The 25,965-nt window shown below is 36.3% G+C and overlaps 1 protein-coding gene across 3 annotated transcripts; it reads right to left on the minus strand.

Annotated features, from left to right (window-relative positions):
• Positions 1-726: 726 nt before the first annotated feature.
• RB195_021503 (uncharacterized protein) lies at positions 727-24,252 on the minus strand (the record flags this gene model as incomplete). Of its 3 annotated transcripts, XM_064208279.1 has the most annotated exons (22): positions 727-777; positions 849-971; positions 1,215-1,328; positions 1,489-1,671; positions 1,746-1,823; positions 1,903-1,983; positions 2,101-2,222; positions 2,367-2,443; positions 3,049-3,135; positions 3,379-3,491; positions 4,505-4,609; positions 4,830-4,897; positions 5,943-6,061; positions 11,527-11,655; positions 12,293-12,410; positions 12,471-12,777; positions 12,847-12,939; positions 13,007-13,075; positions 14,767-14,869; positions 21,960-22,058; positions 24,051-24,143; positions 24,203-24,252. In XM_064208279.1, 22 exons carry the CDS (start codon positions 24,250-24,252, stop codon positions 727-729), a joined length of 2,382 nt encoding a protein of 793 aa, XP_064064159.1. The 3 variants fall into 3 exon arrangements, with proteins under 3 accessions (XP_064064159.1, XP_064064158.1, XP_064064160.1); XM_064208278.1 differs by lacking the exon at positions 4,505-4,609; XM_064208277.1 differs by lacking the exon at positions 4,505-4,609 and having other exon boundaries at positions 12,998-13,075.
• Positions 24,253-25,965: the final 1,713 nt, after the last annotated feature.

A 25,965-nucleotide genomic window follows, 5' to 3' on the forward strand; every position in this document is an offset into this window, starting at 1 on the left:
GAATAATCCATTAAGTCTTAAATCCAAGTGATAATCTATAATGATAATCCGTTTGAATTTGAATCCATCATTGATGTCCTTTAAATTACAGCTGTTGATATTGGATTTCGTCGTGTGTTTCAGTAAGTACATACTGCTCTATACATCCCAAACAGCATCATCCCATTTGCATTTGAGGTCAGCTGCTGTGGATTCGCACAGCTGGTTCAGCCTCATCTTCATGATATTCGTCCACAAAACACAATTAAGCTCTAATGGAATCGCTCTCCACGGATAGACATTCCAATTAATTTACGTATCGAATGAGCGAAACAATAAAATGTAGATTTGAAATGTTGATACGGAATTCAGCTCATGTGTAAACATCCAAACAACATATGTTTTGGATCACAAAACAACATTGAAGAGATTTTATGTGAATACAGGGACAGAGGTGCTACATTCATGTAACAGCATCACAACGGACTCCTACAAAGAGTCGTCATCCGCCTGCACTTCCTCCAGAGAGCGTATCCAGAAAGATCCAACTGTACATACATATATATCAAAACGAGTGTTTAAAAAATATAGATTTGACTGTAGAAAAAAGAACAACGAGGCCAGTTATATTTATTCGCACATTAATCGGCAACAGTATTTTGACTATGTAAAGTTCGGAAAGTATAAAGGTAACTCTCAGGATTTTATAGAACTCAATCTTTTCTTGATAAAATATTAAATTATCATTCAGATGAGTCTATCCCTCCCAATCGACACCTGGCTGGAATCGGATCGATTCTGAAAGTTTACTCGGTAATATTCAAAAATATGTATACATTATCTAAGAAAAAAAAAATTAATTACCTCACCTCACGTTCCCATTTTTTTCGTTCATCCGAAAACACCTGCATTTGAGCGGTGAGCGCTTCTTTAAGTGTTGCCACTTCATCACGTAGGCTAGCAACTTCGGAACGCAGGGAATTATCACATTCCTGAAAAAAAAAACACCAATTAATTTTTGTATAATCGTCAAGTGTCATATCTTTCACATTCTGTAGTGTATTATATATTATATTGTATATTCACATATACATTTCACATTGAAATAGCTGAGCAATTGAAAAATTAAAATATAAACATCGATGAGGATGTTGTCTTACGTACTGTAGAAAAAAAGAGAGAATCCAGAAGAAAATTCACCTGTACAGGTTGTATCAAAGAAAAAAAAAGGTTACCTGTGCTCGCCTAAGTACTGGAGCACATCCATTACGCTGCCTACATTCTTCACATTCCTTTGGTTTATCCAATTCCATTTTGATTTGCGCTAATTCACGTTCCAATTGAAAACACTGAAAAACGCTGTTCAAAGAACCGGAAAGATGCGCACGAGAATCCTGGGAGTAGTATCTTAAGGAAGTTTTCTGATCAACGAATGATGAAAGAATAGAAAAAATGATTAAGAATGCCCGAGAAGAAAATTCTGCTAATTTCATATCCTATATACCGAACCTTTCTGAGCAATCCTGTTTTTTCGTCACGAAGACCGTCGATTGTCCTGCTCATGTTGTCCGTTTGTTTTTGGCATCCAGCCAATTGTGCTCGTAACGCATTTTCACCTTTTTCCGAAGCGCTTAGACGAGAACGTAAATGTTCCAGCTCCTCTTTCCATGCTCTTTCTTTTTCTTGATATACCTTTAAACATACGAGTACTACCTCTAAACAAAAAAAAATTCAGAAAAAAATTAAGTTGTCGGCTGCAAACCCACTTTTACAATAATTTCCTCATTTTGTTCCATTGTGTTGCGGACGACTCTGAGTTCATTTTCTTTATCACGAATTAAGGTCTGAAAATTTTATTTGTGAGAAAGGTTTTTAAGAAGAAAAAAATGAAGAAGAAAGTGGAGATGGACTAACTTTATTTACCTCATAGTCAACAATACCCGAGTCACTAGGTGAGGGAGTAACATGGAGAGCAGAAACACGACCTGACGGTGGGTACGCCTTCTAAAATATTTTATTAATGGTTTTTTAGAGTTTATTTTAATAACTTGGACATTTCTTCAGTAGATCATTTTTTTGCTTCCTAAATTTAAGTGCTAACTTTGTTGTTTATAGACTAACCTTGTTAGTACTAGGAGGGCTAGAAAATTGACTTCCAGAACTATGTGTACCATTAGAAACTGAGGATGATGTCATTTTTCCTGGTGGATGGATATGATGATAGGAGCCGTAGTCAGAACCAACTAAAAAGTCATTATCATGGAAAAAAGTGAGGTCTGGCCAGGATCACTCATTTAATGGAGAAATTAGGAAAAAAAAGGAATAGTAAGAATGCCAGTAAGAATAAAAAAGCTAACAAATTAAAAAACAACTTCAAAAATACTCACAGTCGCTAAACTTTTCTTTTTCAATGTAATCAGGTACCGTATCGTATTCGTTTTCCTGGGGTTTTTGCGAAGTAAAGCTGTAAGTATCAAAAATACTACATTTTATGAATGTATTTCTAAGATATTAGGTGTGAAGTTATTAGAAATGATTATAAAATATTAGAAATTATTATATAATTCAGTCCTTATTACATATTATTCCTCATAAAATAACTGCTCGAATCCCAAAACTCAAAAATTCCAAAACTGTTCTGGAAAATCTACAAATACGTTGATAAGAAGTTGACTTTTTCCAATTTAGGAGAAGCTTCTTCTAAAAAATGGTTGATAGATACTCGAACAGATGCATGGTCAACCAAAATACCAATAAAAAAGAATGAAAAATTTCTATAAGCAAAAAAACTTCATGATTTCGATACTAAGAAATTATACGAATTGCGTTTTATAGGGAAAGTAGGGAATTCCAATTATTCGCTTAACTAACGGAAGAAAAAGAATTCTTTTGATTTTTTTGTACTTGCAAGTAATCCTGTTTTTTTTTCCTTTCTGACTACTAATTGTTTTTTTTTTCATATTCAAATTTTACAAATTACTTTAGTCATTTTTCTAACTTATAGATATAGATATAATTAATTTAATTATAATATAATTTAGAATTTATAATTTATATAGAAATTCAGACCTCGTACTCGGTTGAAACATTGCTCTGCTCCTTTGCAATTGTGCGCTAATCATTTGGTTCACATTTGAAGCCGATTTCGAAGAGTCCCTGGAAGAATTTGGATCAACAATTAACAATTACTTCATAGTAAAGAGATGTGGACACATGGATGTAATTCAATCCCATCAACAGCGGTAAGAGGTTTCACTCATTCACTCACTCATTCACTCTCCCTCCCTCGTAAGTAAGCACCACACATTAATTGCTCTCTAATCGATCTCTACTGTCAAGGCATTGTGAGGAAAGGAGAAATTTTGACCGAGCACACAATTAATGAGAATTAATACGTACCCACGAATTACTTGTCGTTCTACACGAGTAATATTCGTATGATGAGTGGATAGGTCGTCGTTTTGATTTGATGGAACTGGTCGAAACGCCACCGGTCTTATAATACCGTCAGTCTGGAAGAGAATAAATTAGATGAACAGAATTCCGGAAAAACGAGTGATATCAATGAGATGTGGGTTTTTTTTTTCGGAAAATCGTTTTGAAATGAGATCATATATGAGGTGTGTATATACTAGAAGATAAATGCCCGCGGTTCGTCCGACGGTCGAACCACCTAGATCTCTCATGGCTGACTCTGTTTTTTTCTCCTTCAAATGTGTAGATGGAGCGATGCGATAGTCCGTTATCGTATACACATCGATTCATAGACGGGCTTTTGTGAATTCCTGGACACGAGGTTGTATGACATGTGGAATTTCGTGTGATGAAATGGCATAAAGAAATTAGAAAAAAATTAGGAGACCTATCAAGAAAAATTTGAATAATAAGAATTGTTATTCGAATTTTTCTCTTTTTTTTTCTTTCTTTTTCTTAACTATCCTGACATGGACAAATGTGTTTTTTTTTCTTTTTGGTGCACTATTTGTGTATGCGAATAAGTAAATAAATAAATAAATAGAATAGAATTTGAATAAGCTAGTAATTTAGAGAGAATTTTCCACGAGCTTTTTGTTCACGAGAAAGAAGTTCAACACTTAATTTATTTATGTACATTCAACTTCGATTCCAAGAGGTCTTTCCTCGTTGAAAGAGGATTTTTTTTTTTGGAAAGACGAAAAAATGGCATAAAAAATGTAGAGAATATTTGTTTCATCTAACGCTATCTTATTCTCTAACATTAATATATGTCAATTTCATGCAGTTTTACTCTTCTACAATGAAAACATACGAATAAAATCCTTCGATCCACAAAACTTCACAAAAGGAAATCGAAATTTTCGTCGCATTAAGAGGAAAAAAGCAAATGTGAACTGTTTCACATTTGACGCTGAAAATTCAAAAGGGGGAAAAAAACATCGTCGAAGAGGTGAAAATACAAGAAAAGTCGAGTCGGGTAGCGATTTTGAAGACCAACTATCGTATAGAGCAGAAAAAAAAGAACGTATGAGATTTATTGTGCGATAACCTTGCGATACTTGACCAAAAATGTGATGTCCTGGTTATCCGGATGGATTGTTGGAGTTTGTTGATGGCATCGATGAATGAATACGATTTGGCGACCTACGGATGGCTGAACGGTCGTTGACTCGACTCGGCAGTGAAAGAAAAGGTTTTCTCTTTTGCCGCTCGACCCGCGCCCGCATCCCACCGCCACCTTCACAATATCCAACAAAGAAAGAGTCGTTGATTTGGCGCGCGGGTAAATTGCGGCACGAAAATTCACGGTCACAAACGAGGAGAATGTTAGTAATGAGGATGCATTTAAGTTTAAATAATATGTATATACATACCGATGGTTTTACACCGGAGAATGGCATAATTCGTGGTGGTGGATTGTCGAAATTTCCTTTGGTGTATCCTGAAAAATTTTTTCTCAGAAATCTTACATTTGTCAGTACGTCTCCGCAGATCTTATACCTCATTCTGCATGGGAATTTTGATCATATAAGGCAAATTTCAAAAAGCACATAAACTGCTTATTCTCATTCCACTCTTTTCTCGTTCCTGGATTTTCTATTGTTTATTTATATTCATTCCTTGCCTATTACTCTGGGCACGCCTTTGAGCGTAATAAATAAATAGATAAATAAATAAATAAATAAGGAGATAAACACATGCATGAATTGTCAGCTATGTATTTTCGACATTTTACAGAAATTTCATGTCTTTTTTTATGTTTGTTTTTTTTTGTACATGAATTTTTGGATCCTCTACATAAAGAAATCCAGGATATGCATATTCAGGAGTGTGGTAACATTAATGGGCTGTTAATAATTGTAAATTTTAATGTTTAAGAGCTGTGGGAAGATTTGATTGTGACTTCTTCAAGCACATAACATTCTATGGAATATACTATAAATTTCTTTTTTTCATTGTTAATAAGCACCTAGAGTGGTTGAGGAAAGACCGGAGGAGAGAAAAATTACAGCATGGATTGAAATATTTTCTAAACATCTTCGATTTCTTGCAATAGAGAGATTCTCGGAGTGTATTCATATTTAAAAATAAAATAAGAAATTTACGCATAATCCGTGGAATTTTAATGATCAAATCAATGTTATTCCATCAAATGAGCATCCAAATTGATTGCTTGAAACTATGAAATAAAAACAAGTAGTAAAATAAAATTTGTTACTTTTTTAAAATTATCTTAAATTTTTAAAACTGTTTTAAAAGGTCAGATAATAGAAAAAAACCCTACGTTGCATTTTTTGTTCACAAAAAACAGCATAATTCCCACTTGTTCCAGTTTTACATTTCTTAAGAAGTGATTTCAGATGTTAGGGAAACGAAGAATTTGAGCAAATGAGTAAGTAAACCATGAATTCTCGAAAAAATATGGCATTCAATCGGAAGAAAAAGTCATAGGATTTCTTTGGAAACGTTTCAGGACAAAAACATACCATCCAATGTATTCATAATACTCTGCAGACTGCTCATATGTTGATAATGGAATGACAAATCCTTTTGACTTGTGCTATTTTCTCGTGTTTTCAATGTGCGATGATCCATAACTTCTTTTCTGGAAAAAAAAACATTTGTTAGATATAAAACATGATTAATCAATTCGTCAGTTTTCGTTTGATCACCTTCTTCCAAGTATAATTGATAAGAATTGAACAGCATGATTAAGAGGGTATAGGGACGTGTAGGGTGAGGAGGATGAAGAGGATGAGGATGAGGATGAGGTAGTAGGCATCTTGACCATAAATCGTCACTTTGTATCTGTCAATTGCGGGGTTTGACGATGGCGGCAAGGTCACGGAAGGGGATATGACGATATGTCGCCGGGAAAATCCATTCCAGATATGGCGTAATCATTCTATTTATTATAAAAGAGTTATAAAAAAAATAAAAAATAATTTTAATAAGGAAAATCTGAGAATCACAGAAATCTGTAGCATTCACCATTATATGTTTCATTGTATTTGAGACGTATCGCAAGAATATGGAACAAAGATGAAGTGAGATAATTGTCGCTGCATTCGAATGACATAATTTCTGGATCCGATAGGAAGGAAAACATTTTACTAGTAGAGTTATCGAATGTCCATGAGAATGTTTATAGCGTTCCACAACGATTATACGTGGCAGTTAATGAGTAATGTGATCCACCTACTTCACCACATATTAAGGACAACAAAATTTTGCAGATGTGGTTCAGTTAAGTTAGGTAACGAGAAATCCATAGAATTTATGGAATATTACGGTTATTAATCGTAAACGGTTCGGATTCGGAGAAATTGAAGATCGGCGGCGGTGAAGAAAAAAGAAAACGACAGCATCCACGAAAAGACAAAATGCTTCGAAAATATAACTGTTATGTGTGATGCACAAAGAGTGTTTCATGTTTTCGTAATTCGAAAATTTCGAGTTCTGAGTGAAATGACCTCCTCAATCACGAAACGTTTCAAATATAAGGCGTAGATCATCAGAAAACGAAGCGAACAGGTTTCGCATAACTAATGAGGCGTGCTTTTCAAGGCTATCCTATCCATCGCTGGAATCCCACCATCGTTTTCGAGGTATTCACGAAAATATTATCTGTTTACAAATGCTGCGCTATTAGCCTAATTTAAAATAAAACAATAAAGATATTGTAATAACTTTATTGTAGGTAATAGTAACGTTGTTAGACACACTTTTATTCGACGTCTGGCGAATTAACCGCGTATGTACAAAGACGATCAACGCCAGACAGAAGCTCTTTTATGAGCCGAACAATATTTTTGAGGTTTGAGTAAAATTATTAAAATCCTCCTGTAATCTCCCTTCAGAAAATCCTCAAACTCCATCTACAGAGCCATTACAGCTAAGAAAGCATGTTTTGCCTTATAAAGTGATTTTTGTACTTTGCACAACGAATTAAGCATTGAGTCCAGAAAAAACTCCGGATGTAAGGTGAAATAATCATTCAGAATTGAAAGAGAAACCACACAAAGAGAGATAGAAAGGAACAGAACAGAAATTTTAGAGGAATCCTGACATCGAAAGAAATGAACAGGATGACTTATGGACCGGACATCACGTACATAACCTTTACTATTGTGTATATTTAAACAAGAGATAAGAAAATCTTTGTTTTTTCCTCCTTAATTTCAATCCTTTTCATTCTAAAACCTTTGAAATGCGTAAACTCAACCTCAAAAATAATTAAGATCTGAATTTATGTTCCGTAAATCATCATGGACGAAAACGTCTACAGTAGAAAATTAAAAAACCCAGAAATCCAGAAAATTATGCAGCCAGCTTTAAAAAAAAAGGAGAAAAGAAAAAAAGGAGGGGAAAAAGACACAAAGCATGGAATTTCTGGAAGTATGCACATTCACAAGAGCATTGTTCACAGAATGTGAATCCTAGCTTTTCAGAGAATCCTGATGCTTTTTAGTAACATACATAGAAGACAAATTGAAGCGTTTTTTTCTGCTCTAACCTCAATTTCACATTTTTTTGCATATACTGGAAATTTTGATTTTATAACATGATTTAATTTCCAATTATCCATTAGAAAAAAATATTTTCGATACTTCATTTAGGAAAAAAAAGAGAATGACACATTAATATACTATATGGAACGAGGATGTAAAAGTTGCGTTTGGAAGGAGTGGAGGATGTTTCAAGGTTGATAACGGGTTATCCAGGACGATATTCACTGAGTTAAACGAGTTTTAGCGATAGGATGCTTCAAAACATTTCGGAAAGCTTTGTTTCACGTCATGTGAAGAAATATATGTCAGTGTAGAAAAAAAAAAATAAAACAAAATACTCCCATGAGACATGAGGAGACGGCCGTGTGCAGCAGCACATTTGTGGGGTGACCAAACGAGCTGAGGCGAAGTGGTAATGGAAAGAGAAGGAGAGACGGAGGAAGACGAGGATTATGCTACCATCTGCCGCTGATCTCGACACTTGCCATGTGTGTCTATGTGTGTCTGTGTGTGTGGTCTCCGAAGGGGTGACGAACGCTATTGTACGACAAGTAAACACCGGGCTGGTTAATCAGGATGAGCAAAAATGTGTCGGTCCGGATGGTTAATTTACGTGACAATGGCAATCAACTGCGAGCTTCTGTAAAATCCAGACATACAGACGCGCACACACCCACACATAGAAATGTAATGTGTAATGGAAGAAGAATGGAGAAGAGAAAACAACAACGCGAGAACTAATAAGGATAAATTGGCGAAGAATGTGGTGGACACTGTATATCCTGTATGATGGAATTCGTTGTGTACGATTTGCGTGCAACGTTCGCCAAACCTTTTACTCCATTATCAAATTAGTTAAGGACTTCATTATAACGTGAACGGGAAGTGAATAAGTCAGCAGCCGATTGTCCGATCCAACAACACCAGAACGGGAGGAGGAGGAACGTACGACGAACGAGTGAAACTCCGTGAACGTCGGACTGTCGCATTACTATCACGCTTGGCGATCTTTTGTGTTGAGATGAACATAAGTTTTTTTTTTTCTATTCGCCTTCTTGAAGATGTCATGAAGGTAAAAGAGAAAAAAAAAACGTTGAACGAACTGATGGGAATGACGAGGTCAACGTAAATGTGAATGGCGGCATTTTTCTATGGACATGCATAGCAGTACTTGGTGATGGGCGATGAACAAAGACTTTAGGTAAACATTAGAAAATGTGTTCGTAAGACCGTTGTTTGAGTCCTCCGTGAGGAGAAGGAGGAGGTGGAGGTCAATTCTGGCTTTCCCTAATAATAATATCAAAATTTATTAATTATTCACTACAAACTGCCAACTAGTAATTATATCCTTCCATTAGTTATGTTCTAATAATATCATTTTATTGTTATTATTTATTTGCTATTTATTATATTTGGTACTCAACAAACAAATAGTAATGCAAATTTTATATTTCTGTGCGATATTTTCAACCTCCTAAGAACCGAAACAAATTTGATCCGAGCGTTTTCAAACAATCCGCCAGAGATTAAATCTTTAGTTTTTTTTTTCGGTGCAAAATATTTGCAAGCCAGCTGGCAGCAGATAATTCATTAATGAAATTTGTCAGCAATTTTCTTCAGCTAACAATCCGAAAATGTCATCAAATTTCAGCGATTTCACTGAAATCCGTGACAGCGTGGATTTCGCATCATACCAGCAGTTCACATCCAGAATAGAAACACAAGTGAAATTTCTCCACACCGTGTATTTATAATGCTGAGATCATTTTTTTAACGGGATGAAAGTATTATACGATCAGATGATCAAATCCAGAAAGTGGATTCTGGAAAAAAAAAAGATAAGATATGAAGTTTCTCCAACACGGAAAAGAAATCAGGTTTTTTGATGGAATTTTCTGCACAACTTCGTCCACATTCCTGAACAATGGTTTTTTCACTTCGCAATAAAGAAGATTTAATAGGATTTCACGCAGAATTTGAAGTAAGGAATTTATTGCATCCGGTTGGGAGAGAAGGAGAAATTTGCTGGAATTCAATAAATCACAGAAACTAATGGAATACGACCGTAATAACAAGATTATCCTTGGTTTGTTATAGGGAAAGATCCGAACAGATACGTATATAGAGTTTACTACCGATATTTGTCCGCATATATTCGTGTCGGACGTCATAAACATAACGGCACGCAATATCATGGTATAGGTGATGACTATTATGGACTAAATCCAGAGGTAATCCTAGTTTTCCTGAACCTAACCACTCAGTATTGTAAGCGTGTAGTATGATAGAGCATTATAATCGTATAAGTACCATTATGACAGACGTGGAGCGTTGGAGAAAAAAATCTGCACCACAGACGTAGTACTCGACAGTAGCATATGGCATGGATTCGATGGATTTTCTAAGTGACCTCGGATCCTCGAGTAAAGTGAGATGATAACAGCATCCAATAACCATCTGGTGCGAACGAAGACATCGAATGCTTGGCTCTCTCGCAAATGACGTTAATTGACATGTGTGTGTGTGTATCAATAAATAGGACGAGGATACAACGATCAACGCTAGAGAGACTCAACATATCGTCCCATTGTAACGAGGAAAAATTATGAGAGAGGAATAATTTGAGGAATAAATGTGAGAATAATTATCTACGTTCGCACAGAATTCTTCTCATCAACAACCAACAAACCAACAACGATAATCCATCGTGTTCAACTGTGAAAATTCGAAAAGTGGTCAGATTCTTGTCGGAGATTTCGTCTAAGCCGAAAACAATCGGGGGACGCATGTCTTCGAGTGTTAGCGATATATCAAGTGGAAAGCTTGAAGATATATGTGAAGGACAAGCTCTATGTTCAAAAATTGCCTCTTCGAGGATTCTGGTTCCAGAACGATTGAAACGAAGTAGGAATAAGGAAGAAAACAAGGAAACGATATTTTTCGCGAAAAAAAAAACGTGAAAAATGTAACTGATAGAAATTTGGGAGTTGGTTGACTAGGATAAATGATCCATAACCGATGTAATTGACCTGACCTCGTATTTGTTGCGAAAGACATCACAAGGATAGCTGTTCTGCGGTAATATTTGCAATAAGTAGACAAGGATAATGAAAAACTTGGATACTCGTTAATATTTACAACATTTGAAGGTAAAAGAGACGAAAAAAGTTTGAAAATGATCCAAATCCACGAAAAGAAATATCGTATGCTTCGAGAGAATGAAAGAATGAAACTTCATTAGAATAAAGACGCCTGAATATTGTTAATTGTGGATGAAATTGCAAAGACTGAAGGAGAGAAGAATTGTGAAAAATGCTTGTCCATTTCCAGAATTTTCGTCCAGAATAAAAATAACTTAATAGATAGGTCAAAAAAAGTTAAAAAGGGCTGGCTAAAATACTTTACGTTGTCGTAACTAAGTAGTAACTGGATGCTGCTGTGAAAATGAATTATATTCGTGGAGATAGGGAAAATTCTGAGGAAACTAACGAGAAGGAAAGGAGTACTGTAAATTGACAAAATTTTTTAATATTTAAGAACAAAAAGTTGCAAATAGTACCCGAAACTGTGGCCAACGGTGAACTGATTAATCTGCAAAGCATTCGAAGCAGATCGTGAAGGATGAAGTGGACGTGGATATCTGTCACTCCATTCCGTCAACGTATCCGTATCGACAAGCATTGGTGGCCTTAAGAACATAATTTTATTTTTCTTTTCCTATGAAAAAAAAACATACATATCTTCTCGATTCAATACGGAACCACTTAAATAGCGCTTGTATATCTTTCATCTACATGAGGATGCTGATCCTGAAGAGAGTCTGTCTTATGGAAAATTGTCGGAGCAACGTTCACAGGTGTTGTTGTAAGAGAGGAGGAGGAGGAAAAATGAATAGTGATTATGATGTTGTCATTAATTATTCGACTCGTACTCGTAATCCAATCCTCTTTGATGAGGTCAGTACGCTGTAAATTTTTGCAAAACACTCTACACTGTTTGCAGACGAGAGCAACAGCAACGTACACTCAATAAAATAGCAAAGAACAAAAAATTTCATTATCCTAAACCTTAAAATGCTATAAATAAGGATAAAAGATAAACCTCGCTGTCCTAAACCTTAAAAAATCAGGATAAAGGATGGAGGATAAATTTAAATTGATGTGTGTTAACCAATCCTTCTTCGACAACGTCTTCAAGAAACAACTTGGAAATATGAATACATGGAGTGAAAAAATATTTGTAAAATGTGGACGTGGTAGGGATTTTTCCAAGAAACGTCGGAAAAAAATCTAAAAAAATTCTCTTGGAAAGAACGTCCTTCATACCTTCTCATTGGTGGCGGTTCACTTTGATCTTTTTGTCGTCGACCATGTCCTCCAGCTTGCAGCTTTGTTTTCCAACGTTGAAGCCGATCTGTAGATCCTTGAGTGAGTTCATGTATTCCTGAATTCATCATAATCAATTGAAAATGCTTAGAAAAAAAAAAAACACATTCTCTCAAACCTTTACTAAGACGATCGGCTAGGCTTTCTCGATTTTTTTCTGGATTAATTGACACCGTTCTGGACATCTCTTTAGTTTCGTCAAATAATCTGTGTGTGGCCTCGGCAATAGTTTTCAAATCGGAGACCCTTTGCACTTGTGAAATATAACGTTGGGATTCAGAATTTCCCGGATGATGTGATTTTGGTGACGAGAACGATTTGCTTGCTTTAACCACTGGTGATGCGATCTCAATTCTCAATTGTTGTTCAGGTGTTCGATAGCCGTCTGATCCTGCTGTTGATGAAGAAACTTCCGGTGTAATTGTCTGGAAAAGGTGAACAAGTTTTGTGGAAAGTAATAGGGAACATTTTTTCATTTATTTTGTTCGGTTTACCTGTGCTGCTTGTTCGTCAGCGCTTGAGTTCTTGATGGCCGCAGCGGCAAGATTTTCAGCTTCGTGAGTAATTTCTTGGAGTTTCTTCTCAACCTAAAAATATGGTATGTCAGTAGATCCGCCGATTTCACACTATATCCATGAAACTTGCTAAGCATACAAGTTGAGCACAAGTAAACGATGAATTGGCTGTCGAGGTATCCGATAGGTCCGAGGGAGGTCTGCAAGTCTGCAAGAGAAAAAAAAAATTAGTATTATCCAGAGATCAAGATCTGTTACAGAGATACATTAATTCTAACGAAAATGTGTAGTTCGTGGCAGCTGTTGCGGACTCGGAAAGAACTTTAAGGATTTTGCCGCTGTCGGAAGCAATCAGACGAAATCAAAAAGTGAGTTGAATGCAATACAGCATAAGTGCACCATTCGAACGTAGAAAAAAAAAACGAATCGCACACTCTTTTCGGTGAACGGCGAGCCGTAGTCGTTGAAAATCGCTCGAAAAAAAAGTGGTCGCCGGGCTCGAGGGCAGACCGCTGAGGAATGTTTGGTGCGGACAATTGAGGAACGGACACGAGCACGAAACAACACATCGAGCTTATAACGGACGGACGGACGGAGGGAAGCGCGTAGTGATTGGTGGTCTGGAAGACGTCACAAGTGTGTATGTGAGGACTCCCAGAGGAGGTATTGATGAGGATGACAGATATCAGATAAGACACACTTGTGAGTGATCGTTTGAAGTTTTGCGAAGAAGTTCGAAGATAGCACATTGAAATGCTTAACTGCAAAATTTTTAGCCAAAAAAAAAAGCCATTCTTTAAGAAAGGATTTCTATAGACCGTAATAAGCTTCTTCAGGGGAATTCGATCTTTCATGGAGCCTACTACAGTAATTCTTGTTTATACATTGTATTGTATTCCACATTTAAATACATTGTATTCCTAAACAAATTCTAAAAATATCGCTTAAACGAGATCATCAAAAAGCGGCCCAGCTCCAAAGAAAGGTCGTAAAAGTTGTTTGTTGTGCAAGGACGCAACAAAAAAAAAGGATGAGACATTAAGGAAAAGGATGTCTTTGATATGAAGACACGATTTCCTGCTTACACAAATTAGAAAAGCATCCAGAAAAACGGAATGAATCACATGTGCACATGTTTTATTCGACATTCAACATTTCCTTTGGTCACATCTGTTGGCAGATTGAGTAAGCGAGGAGAGCAAAACCTCTAACATCCCACATGGATCTCGTCAAATGTTTATAGAACCGAAAATTGACTTTGAACGCTGCAAAAATATCGAAAAGAAAAATTCCTCATCAATGATGGTTATTCAATGTATTTGTAACAATAAAATAAATTTTTAACATATGAGTTTGAAATGTACTCTATTTCCCTCATTTTCCAGTAATTCAATTGATTTCAGAGAATAATTTTCAACCAAGCGTTAACTGTATATATCAAATAGAGTTTCCTTTCAAAATGAGCCAACTGCTAATCCAGAAAGAAAATCCTGGCACGATTTGCTGACCTATGTAGGCATGTAGCTTAGACTATGTATGTACTGCTCCTAAAGAACTTTCTAGAGGATAGACGGAGCTGTATAAACATCCAGAGAATCAAATAAGAACATAAATTTTATTCTAGGTGAATATGTTCAGGACACCATGACCACTGTTTTGACTAACTAAGGATCCTAAAAAAGTTTTGAAAATCCTATAAAAAGCTGGATTCATGGCTATAAATAGAATGATCGGTTCGTTTATAGCGAAAAGTGTGGGGAGTGAGGAGTATATTGTATAAACTGACGAGTTTACACGCAAATGTACGGACGGATTTATGAAGTTTTCGTGACGTGAAGCAAATTTAAACAAATCATAGTTTAGTGCAACGAAGCTGCAGCGAAAACTCTCATTGCTTACCTGCACTTTTTCTGGAGCTTGTAACGATAGTGAGACTTTTTCCAACACAATATGAGGTTGAACAGTTTTGAGTAGTATGGTCTTCTGTGCAGACTCCTTTGAACTGAAATGAGTGAACAGGTTCGATGTGGATTGCACCAGCTAATCGCACGCTCATTCAATCACCACACAACCATGCCGTCGTCCCCCCCATCGCACCCCACGACGACCGACATCATTGCGCTCAGCATTAGAAAAGGAATGAAGCAAGTAGCGGCCACAGAAGATGAGAGCTGTACGGGAGTGATAAACGAGTAAAATACTGGATATCGAGTCCGATCAATGCCAATGCGCGCAGCTATATCAGAGGGACAAGCCAGATTTAACGAGTTGACGAGCCGTTGCCGCCTCTCTACACGCTCTCCCCCCCCCCCCGTCCCCAACCGTGTTGGGATCGACGCGGTGAACTGGTTTCCAACATACGAGTAAAGAATGATCGAATGACTCGGCCATGAAATACTGTCGCCGTCACCGTCGCCGGCGTCGCCGCCGCCGCCGCCGCGAGGTCTAACAGCGCACGGACAAAGGCAGCTGAGTTTTGTGGCCGGGAAGAATCCGTCCACAGCATCGAATATACGCACGTCCTTTTGCAGACAACAAACGCGTAAAAACATAATTCGAATGTGCTCAGCTCAGTATCTTGCGATGAGAGGCGTACTCGGGAAGAAATCATGGACATGGTGGTATTGCGCAGCACATGTAATCAAATTTTAATCTTTTTTAAATTTACTGAAAATCTCTCCTCTAAATTAACGAATGAACAGATCTAATTTTTCCAGAAAAATGGATATTTTGACATATGACTTGCTAAAAACAATGAACTCCCCAAGCATTGCGCTTAAAGCACACAAATACTATGTATAGCTCCAGGAAAACAATAAAAGCAATCCAGGGCAGCAGACTTCGAACACGGCGATTCAGCAAAACAACATGCATACTAAATGGATCAGTTGTGAATAACAAATAGCGGAAAGATTTCATGGATATCCTTGAAAAAAAGGAACATTTGCGACCAAAACATCAACTGAGGCTGTTGAGGATATAATTGTCGGCCTTCTAATTATGGATTGACATTGGTTTATCGATGGAAATAAATGAATTTTTTGAAATTATCGGAGAAAAGAGAAAGACGACTATATGATGATGATTGGTATTTTTTCTCGGAACTTCTCCGAATTTTTCCTTATAACATGATTTTTTTTTCTTCGCCGATTGATGTACTTTAAAAATATACTTAAAGTGGAGCTACAGAAGAGTACCTCGTGGGAAATTATTGTACAGTAACTGGCTTCTTTTATTAACTCATTACAAAGTAAATTAAAGTGAGGACTACAGACAACTCGTTATCCTGAAAATAAAAACAAGAACAATACAAACTTACGTGACGATCCAACGATATTCTGGTTTCTCTTTCATTGGAAGTGAATCAGATCAGATGAAGTAAGGAAAAAATACTGGTACAATTTACTAGTACGAGTTTGTCTGGGAACACTCGGAAGCAGTATGGATGTTATGAGGAACGTATTCGGTTAGTACGTACTATGACCACATTGCTTCACCACCCAACTATATTAATCCATAAATAAATAGACGGGTTAGGGAGGTAGTAGAAGAGATCAATGAGGTATGAGGGACAAGTGATGTGGTCTGGTGATCAGCGTAGCCGATGAACGTCCTCTATTTGGAGATTAGCGCGAACTGAGGCGCACAAACCTCCCGATCTCATTTGTAGCCTCGAATCATCATCATCGTCATACACAATGACCTACTTCGAATTTCTAGTGGTCCGTGTAGATTTGTACCTTGAAATGGGTTATTTTTTCGTATAAATTACACAAATTTACAGTATAATATTACATTCAGAAGAGTTGGGAGACGAGAGAACCACGGAAAGCTGCCGGTTAGGTCCAAAAAGAAACTTTGCAAAGAAATGTTTGCATATGACACCTGCGGTTTCGACAAAACTTTTCGTAAAGTACACTTTCAAAAAAAAAAAACGAGTGCTTTTCGGACGAATTGTTTTTCTTAGAAAATCTCTCGTATTTCTTTGAATTGTCGAGTGCACAACTCACAACTCATTTACCCTCAACCTAAGATTGCGTGAGTTCTGAGATGAATGATTATTTTGACCATGGGGCTGGGAAATGTGCAAATTTTTGAAAAAAGAAACAAAATTTCAAGGCAGACTCGACTTCTGATCTGAGGTGATCCTTATATCCTTTTAGGAGCTACTTAAACCATTGTGAGGATAAATCCTAGATTCTACGTACGTAACATTGATCCAGTTCATCTTTTGAAAAGAAATTTTGAATAAAAAACTGTTGCCTCTGAAATTAAGAACAACTGTAGAACAACTGTTTTCTTTCACATGAAATACATTATTTATTGGATTTTTTTTTGAGAACATTCACTACATAGAATGATTGAGGAGGGGAGGAAAAAGGCTCAAGGTACATACTTAAACAAACTTCACCACTTCACGATGAGTGCCACAATGTCTTCGGATCTCAACAAGATTGTTTGAATGGGCTACGGAATGGGAAACGGACAAAAGCGGTGGTTATGAGGATTCTGTGAATAGAATCCACTCGTAAACGTGGGGGGTTTTTTCTCAAGTGAATTTTGCCAGATGTTGCGATAAACGACTACGAGTTGGATACATACGTTGTGATGGTTGCAGGAAGAGAAGCTGTGGAAGACGCAATAACAATTGGACACGTTTCAGTATCCGAATGTAGTCAAAATACCCGGATAGGGAACACTGTTTATTATTTTTGGATGAAGTTAGAATGGATTTAAGGAAGTGACTTTGAAGAAAACGTACCTTATCTGTGTAACGTCAGAGAAAACGGTGATAGTACGCATGAGTACCTTCCTTCGATGAATACAAAAACGAAATGGAATACGGTGTAACAGAACAGCTACACCTCTTCTGAACATAGCCTAGCCGCTGCAGCTATAGTGCATGGTAAGACCCACTTTTGCAGCGAACACACCACTCCCAGCAGAAGAAGCAGGAGCAGAACAGCAGCAGCAGCAGCAGCAGCAGGAGCAGGAGCAGCAGTAGTAAAGTTTGTGGATTGTCTGATGTGATGACTAGTTCCCGAGAAACTACTCGAGATGTTACGAACTTTGACGAAGGGTATGTGTGTGTGTGTGTGTGGTGTGTGTGTATGTGTATGTATGTGTGCCTGTGTGTCTGTGTGTACGAGGGCAACTGTGGAGGTGGAAAATGCCGAACGCAACGTTGATGAATGAGGGCGGCACGCTCTAGGCCGACTTTTTTCTATAGACATTTTTTTTTGCTTGCCCGTTCGCCGACGTTTCACAATGCACAGGAACAATCAAATCCTATTTTTTTCCTGAACGAGAAGAAAAATTGAAGACATTAAGAAGAACTCGAATAAGCTTGCTGTAGGCAAAGATACTGTAAGAGGTGGTCCGCCCTGTCCGGGGGTGGAGAGGGGGGGAAATACGAGAAACGGAAATGGCGGCGAATGAAGTTGAATTTCGGTGACCTCGACCGTTTGAGAGTGAGAGACATCGAGCCGGGGCTATTATGTGCCTGACTGACATTTGATATTCTTAGAAAGACTCATTCGTTTCCTCTGAAAGGCAACCATTGAGATGGTTGACTTGAAATATATGGATATAGGGAATATAGAATTATTATTCTGGAACAAGAATAGGATTAGAAAAAGGAGAATAATAAGTTTTTTTCTTCCTTCAGAAGAAGCCCTAAAGTTATCGTAGAATTGCGCACGAGATTAGCAGCTCCACTTCATTTCCACTCGCCATCCAATAAAATTTAATTAACCTCAAAATGTCATCTCAGAGCACTTATTGATTCTTTGTATTCGCCTCCGTTATCGTCTCCACAAAGGATAATTAAATATACGTGAATATACCGGCGACCTTCAAAAGAGTTCGTAGAATTTGTTATTGTTATTTATTTATTGTTGTGGTACTGTAGAAAATCTTTCTCTCTCTGACCAAACAGGTTTTCTATGTATCACAGAGAGTTTTATTTATTTAACGCTCAGCACCTGAGAATAACTTTGATTTTCAGACATACTTAGAGCGTCTGCATAAAAGAGTCCTGAAGGATTACAAATAGCAGTGCTAAAAAAAAATCCCAATTCTTCGGACTCGCTGCTAATAAATTTCTATAAAATTTTCATTAGAAGTGAGTCGTGTCAGTAATGCTATGCCATGAAATCCACAAAATTTACATGTGACATGACAGAAACCGATAATGAAATGAAGTAGGGAACTTTCAGAATCCAGAATTGTTTTAGCAGTATAAATGAAAGAAATGAGTGAGAAATACGATATTTCTGTTCAATCGCGAAAAGTTTCCTCGACAACCAGCACTGGGAAGAGGTCAAAGGTTTCTTTAAGCACCATCTACCTGGTTAGCTTTCTCTTTCAAAAATTCTTTCCCGAGAAATAATCAAAATATTAGCTGGACCACAATTATTGAATGAAATGCGATGCGGAGGTAAAATATCAATACATGAAGTAATAAACAAACAGCAACTGACTAAAATAGCTGCAATATCCTTAAAGAACTCCATAATTACCACCTGGTTTAACTAATGAACATACGACTGAACGATTCATTTGTCGGCTAAATATCTTATATCTTTTTTCAGGATATCTATTCGTTTCCGAGAAATTTGCACACTTAAAAGGCACATTCAAATTCCTATCTTATATTTCCAATGATTATCTGACGATGTGGTACTGTGTGGTCAGGTACATAGTAATCTTTCCAGGACCTTCACCTTCGATCCTGTCACTTAGAAGTTATTTACTTAGGTGGTAACACCGTCTAAGATCTTCCTTTTACAACAAAAGTTCTATTTTCTTTAAAAAAAAAACGCATGCAGTTTTTTTTAACATACAGAGTCGGTTGCTTTTCAACATTTTCTACTACCTAAATCCTATTTGATGAGACTGGATTGAAATCTCATTCGCATGTCGTTGACATGTCGAGCGCATACCGCGCTAAAAAAAGCGCTTCTGAAAGACTTGTTTAAATAAGTGCTCGTTCCGGCCTTTTTAATGTTTTAGCCGGAAACTAGTAGTTTGAAGAAACAGGAAAATCAATTAGTTTATAATGTGCAACAGCATTCTTTAGAAATCGTACAACTTTTTATTGATAATGTTAGACTAACAACGTGTAGACGTTTAATTCTCCTATGTCGTCTTGCTACCGTCTACTATACCTACTAAATTTTAGTTGAAATGACAAAATTCGATTTAAATAGCGCTTTAGCCATCATTTTTTCGGGAAAAAACACGAAAATCCAGGGAAAAAAGGTGTGCGGAGCGTAAAATATATAACTAAGTAAAATATTCCCTCGTGCATTTCTTTCTTCTCGTCGTTTTCGTTGCAAATCTCCGAGGATTTTTACTGGATGCCATGGAAAAATAGACTGTTTCGTGAATGAAAAATTATTCCGAAGATTAGCACATATCCTTGGATCTGCAAATTGCCTATTTTTTACTTTTGGAACGCGCTGATTCCCAATTGACTCAAATGTGTCTCGGAAAATTTCTTCCTGGCAGAATCCAGGCAATTAAATAGTCTTGACGCTATTGTCAATTCTCATTACGATTCATTCAAAACTATTGTCAGAATTTTACGGACATGTCCTAAACTCTGAAGATCCGATATTCTAAATCCAGATTTTATTGTCCCCCCATTATATTATCCTGAAAAAATGCTTTAATCGCAACAGAATTATCGTGAAGTTTTCTTTCTCCGTGAATGTCCGGCAATTCTTTCGAAACACAATAAAAGTTACTTCGCTAAAAGCGCAGCAGTAAATAGTCTTGAAGAATGATACTCCGAAATTTTTATGACGGAGCGAAAAAAAAAAATTGCGTTCGCAGACAAAAGTTACAATTACTAAGCAGTAAAGACGAAATTTTATGTTTAAGACTAATCTGACGTTTTCTCTTGCAACCTTGTACAAAAACAAAAAATAACTCATCAGAATCTCCACAACAAATGAAGCGTGACCGAAATGGCTGGAACCGCAATATGTCAAAACTTATTTTCCATTATTTTAGGTATCGTTAACGTTGTTTTCAGGAACAGAGAGTTCCAGAAGTTTATGAATTATAGATATAATATATGTATGTAGATGGAAAAATTTATTAGGATACCACACGAACGGTCCACATCTAAAAGTTTGATCTGATTGGATTATAAAACAGGTTTGATTTTTACTGAATAAACTATAAAAGTCAGAATTTGATATCTATAAATTTTCCAGAATTAACAGTCTAATTTTTAGTTTAATAAAAAAGGAAATGAGGTTCTTCATATCGATAAATCTTTTTTATCATGAAAATAAATTCCGAAATTTTAACGAGTATGGTGGGAACGAATTTATTTCCACTAACTTCTGATATTTCTCTAATTGCATAGAACGGAAAATGACATAATTGAACATTTTGTTACTTTTCGATATGGGATGTCTTCTACTTCCCTTTCCCCGTTCAAAAACAGACAAACAGACAACACTCGGAATTTCCAATTCTTTTTAGAAACAAAATTGCATTATAATTACGCCTATTAGCTAATCCAGGATGATTTTAGGTTTCTTTGTTTACTTAACCACTACATCTTTTTAAGATTTGTTCAGACTTCTTGGGAAAAAAGGTTGAAAAATTCAAGGACGTTATAGATTTTAAAAAAAGTGGTCCCATATACGTACCTATGCTGTTCCACAAGATGTATGTACGGTTAAACAATGGTGTAAAGTAACGACTTACCTAATGCTATATATTAATGGAACTCAACTATTCGTTGCAAAGAAATGTATTTACAACCATTATTTATTTATTTACCTATATATGTTGATTAGAAAAAAGTAAAGGTCCTGAGAATGCGCACTCCCATGGTTATGTTGAGAAAAACAAAAAGAAGCGTGGAATAAGTGGTAGAGGAAGAGGATATGGATGTGATCCTACCAGTTAATACGACCGCGATTGCATGAGAAAAGCTTAGCAATTTACTTAAAAGATTAATTATAAGAATGGAGAAGATTAATGTTAGAAAAATGCGAAATAAAAAGAAATATATTGATAAAGTGAAGTGCAATGAATAGGTAGAGAAAGAATAGGAAAGGAAAACGTACATCATCTTTTTGTCGACACGTGTCTCGGCGAAACATTCGTTCGATTTCTTCTTCCTCATAAATAGACTTTGCTTTCTGGTTTCCGATTTTGATGAGTTTCTGGAAGAGTAGTGCCATATCCACATGAAGCGAGTGTAATGAAGTTAGTCGTGGATATTCACTGAGAGAAATTAACGCTTGAATAATTTCTGGAGAGAATTTGCTGAATGTTATTGGTAAGCATGCATTGTCATGTGTTGTGAATATCACTTTCAAGCGGTGAGGATGTGCCGAGTGCAAATGTTCCATGCGTCATGCGCTTGAAGATCGAGGATATTTATCGAGATTGTTTGCAGTTCACCTATTCTCCGTGAAGTTTATGTTTAACAACAATTTCAAGCGGAAAACAAGAAATTAAACGTTATTTTTCACAAACAATTTACTAAAACTACTTTATTTTTCAAATACGACTTCTTAAACTGCATTTTTAGAGACTGAAATTACTTCTTTAACATCTGTTAATCGTAAATAATTTTGTTTATACATGCGAAAAATCCTTTTTAATTTAATTTTCACTAAAACGTCAGCGATGAAACTAAAGAAACGAGAATCCAAAGAATATCTGAAATCAGACAAGGAAGCTCTCAACATAATCCAGAAAAAAATCTCACAGATGCGATTTTATGTTTGCGAATGGAGCAGTAGGTACGAAAAAGCGTACGAACGAGTTCATTCGAAAAAAAAAACTGAGTATTTGTTCGAAAGTATTCCAGAAAATGTATTCTTTTGATAAGATTACCTGATCAGATTTTGATGATCTTCATTTCTTTTCTTTGACGATGATATTTTTCATTGATTTTGTATTTAATTTTTTTTATTTATTTGTTATTCTTATTTTATTCCCGGTTGTGTAGAATGCATCAAACTTCAATGAATCAAATATTTACGATAAAATAAATTAGACTGGACTAATATTTTGGAAAAAAAACAATAGGTTAGACAAAATTTAGTGGATTTTCAAGATGACTGCTGAGGTCTGGATTATATGAGCTCTGCTCTATGAACTGTTACTGCTCACAATACACAAAACATGATATTACATTAAATTTTAGTGTCACATATCATAGACGCTTTGTAATAGGAGCTGATTCGTAGAGGCTGAGTTTCGCTGTTAGTTTTACTTCCGGGATTTTTTTTTTCGAATATTTTCCTAATGCTTACTTATCGTTGCTATTTTATATGGTCGCAAATCGTTTGTATTTTCTTCTCGTTATATATTTTGCTATAAAATAACTTCTACAATGTATATTAACATTTTTAAATTCCTTATACAAATGGTCACCACCTAAACTCGAGGGATTTCTTTAATTTCTTTAGAACCTTGTGGATTTCAATTATAATTCTTTCTTCCTCTCTTTTTAAAGGAATTCATGCTACTACATCCGATAAAATTCTTGTAATGGAAAACATATGTCAATTTCTTCCGTAAAATCCGGCACTGCTACATTAAAGAATAAAGAAACTAAAGGAGTTCACAATAAAATTCTGAAAGTGAATAATTTTATAGAAATGACAAAATAATTTTCGAAGTGAGAACAAAGAAATCAGATTCTGACGCGATCTGAAGCAGGATAGAAAGTTTTACGAGCAACAAATCTGATCTACAAAGTTTGGAACAAGGAAGCCTAGTTATTAATTATTTTCGTGGATCTACTCGGTGATGAATCCACATTAGCTCAAGAAAAAGTGAAGCAAAATTTTGAAAATATGACGGGAAAAATGGATACTTTGACTGGAGCAACAACGTTTGCCGGAAATAACTTGTGTTCCAGGAGGAACAGCCTAGGAACCTAGGTTTGTCAATGAAGCTCATGACAAATTCATGTTGTGCTCTGTCGAATACGACTGCAAAGGGTATGAATGTCTGGATGGTCGATAAAAACGGGGCAATAAGAAGGATTTTTCGGATTTTAAGCGCCAGATGGTTCAACGACGAATGGCTTCGCTACGATATTGAAAAGAAAGTTATGTCACACGAAACTTGCGGTAGTAATTCTTCCCAGAATTTGTGTAATAGATATCCAGATAGCAAAAGCAAATAAAATCACATACGTTTTGTTTCCCGGCGTTATATCGTTGTTGACAACGTTGTTTGTTGGATCATTAGCGATTTTTTCCGGATCTTCATCTTCTTTAATCGGTTTTCTGAATTGTAGATTTTTATCTGCTACCCTTTTGAAGGATTTTAATCTTTTTAGGACAACCTTGTTTTGAATATACCCAACTCAATTCGTTTTTTCTCTGCGGACTGCATAATGAGGATCGAGATTGATCACATTCGTTGGTGGCAGGACAGTTGTGCTGAGATATTTTCAGTGTGAAAATCATAAATGTCACCGAGAAATGATAAATAATGGGGAAAATATTCGAAAAAAAACGAACAAATGCAAATACTGTTGGAAAAACGTTCCTTTTTTCATTTATTGTGCACAAAACATTCTGAAAACTGAGGTCTTCAATAATCTGGTGAGAGAGAGGGGAAAAACCTGGAACCAGCTGTGAGCAATCTGTGTCAAGTGAAGTGGCGGAAAGAAAAAGAGGATCGAGGACGATAGAAGATTTTGAAAACTGAAATGTTAATGATTAGAGAGAGAGAAAAAAAAAACGATTTAACAGAAATATCAATTTAAATAGTAATTAAATATTCAGAGGAATGAGGAATTTCGTAAATATCGCAAAAAAATTAAAATGTTAACAATGACTATGTCTCCTCTAATTTTGCTGTAGAGAAGTAACCAGCAGAAAAAAAGTGGAAAAATGAGGAAATAAGCAGCAAATCCTTGCACGTTCGGAACAGACCATTCTGGATTAGTTACCGGAGGAGAATGTAGATCATTGTTTTCGTTCAACGTAAACAACAAAACGTTATTCTAAGGAAAGCACAAAAGGAAAAGTTGACTAAGCATCGAAATGGAACAATGGAGCAATCTTTATTCGAAATCTATTGCTGGTGGCGGTGAAAACGATGAACGATAACATCAAAAGGGGTCGTGCAATAGCCCGATAATTCCAGTTCACCTCATCAAACTCAACTAAAATCGACCGAATCCTAGAACCAAGCCACATAGATCCACAAAACAAACCACAACGGGCAAACGTAAAACGTAATTGGGTCCTAGGCTCTCAGCTGAGAGAAAGCGAGCAAAAAAAAAACGTGTCTTTGCGCTTGGCTGTTGGATCAGAGCGGAGTAGCTGACGGATCGATTTTTTTTCTCTTCCGGACATCCGTCAACGTACATTCAAAGATATCGTTCATGATATTGAGCTATGGATCCAATAAATTCGACGAAAAGCATCGATCGATGAGGAAAGTCAGCGCTGATATGGATAGTTTCCACGCTTTTCATGGATCTACTATAAAAACGTGAGATAAATAAACGAAACAAAAAAAAACATATACTATACTGAAGAGTGACAGGTTTAGGTGCTCAAGACATTCTCCACCAAGCACTTCAGGTGGTCTTCTCGGACACTATTTGAACAATAGAAAAAAAAAAACAACGAATTGGACAAATACACTGTTGTTTACGCAACTGTCCAGGGCAGGTCTAAGTGACAGAGACATAGTTGAACGAGTGCTGAGGGTGCTTGAGCCAGTTGACGATGTTCGTGTTATTTTATGGAGAAGAACATGATGGGTTTGAAACAACTGCCGCGCCAAACGTTTCCTCGCTCGGAAAAACAAGAAATTTTCGAAAGCGAAAGAAATCGAGAATTGTCCAGACGTTCAAGGATTTTTGATGAAAACCTTTAGCAAGGTGACATTAGAGTGACATAAGCAAGGAGGACACTTAATAAAATTTCAACTTTCATAGATTTTTAATCATAATGCAAAATTATTTCTTCTACGATCGTATTATCTCTGTGATTTTCCTGTCTTATTTTAGTCTTTGAGAATATTTCGCACTTTTAGCCTTATGTAAACCTTAGATTATCCTGAAACTTGAATGAAATTGGTTAGTAGAAT

Source organism: Necator americanus, chromosome X (genome assembly GCF_031761385.1).
Source record: "Necator americanus strain Aroian chromosome X, whole genome shotgun sequence".
In the NCBI taxonomy this organism is placed as follows: domain Eukaryota; kingdom Metazoa; phylum Nematoda; class Chromadorea; order Rhabditida; family Ancylostomatidae; genus Necator; species Necator americanus.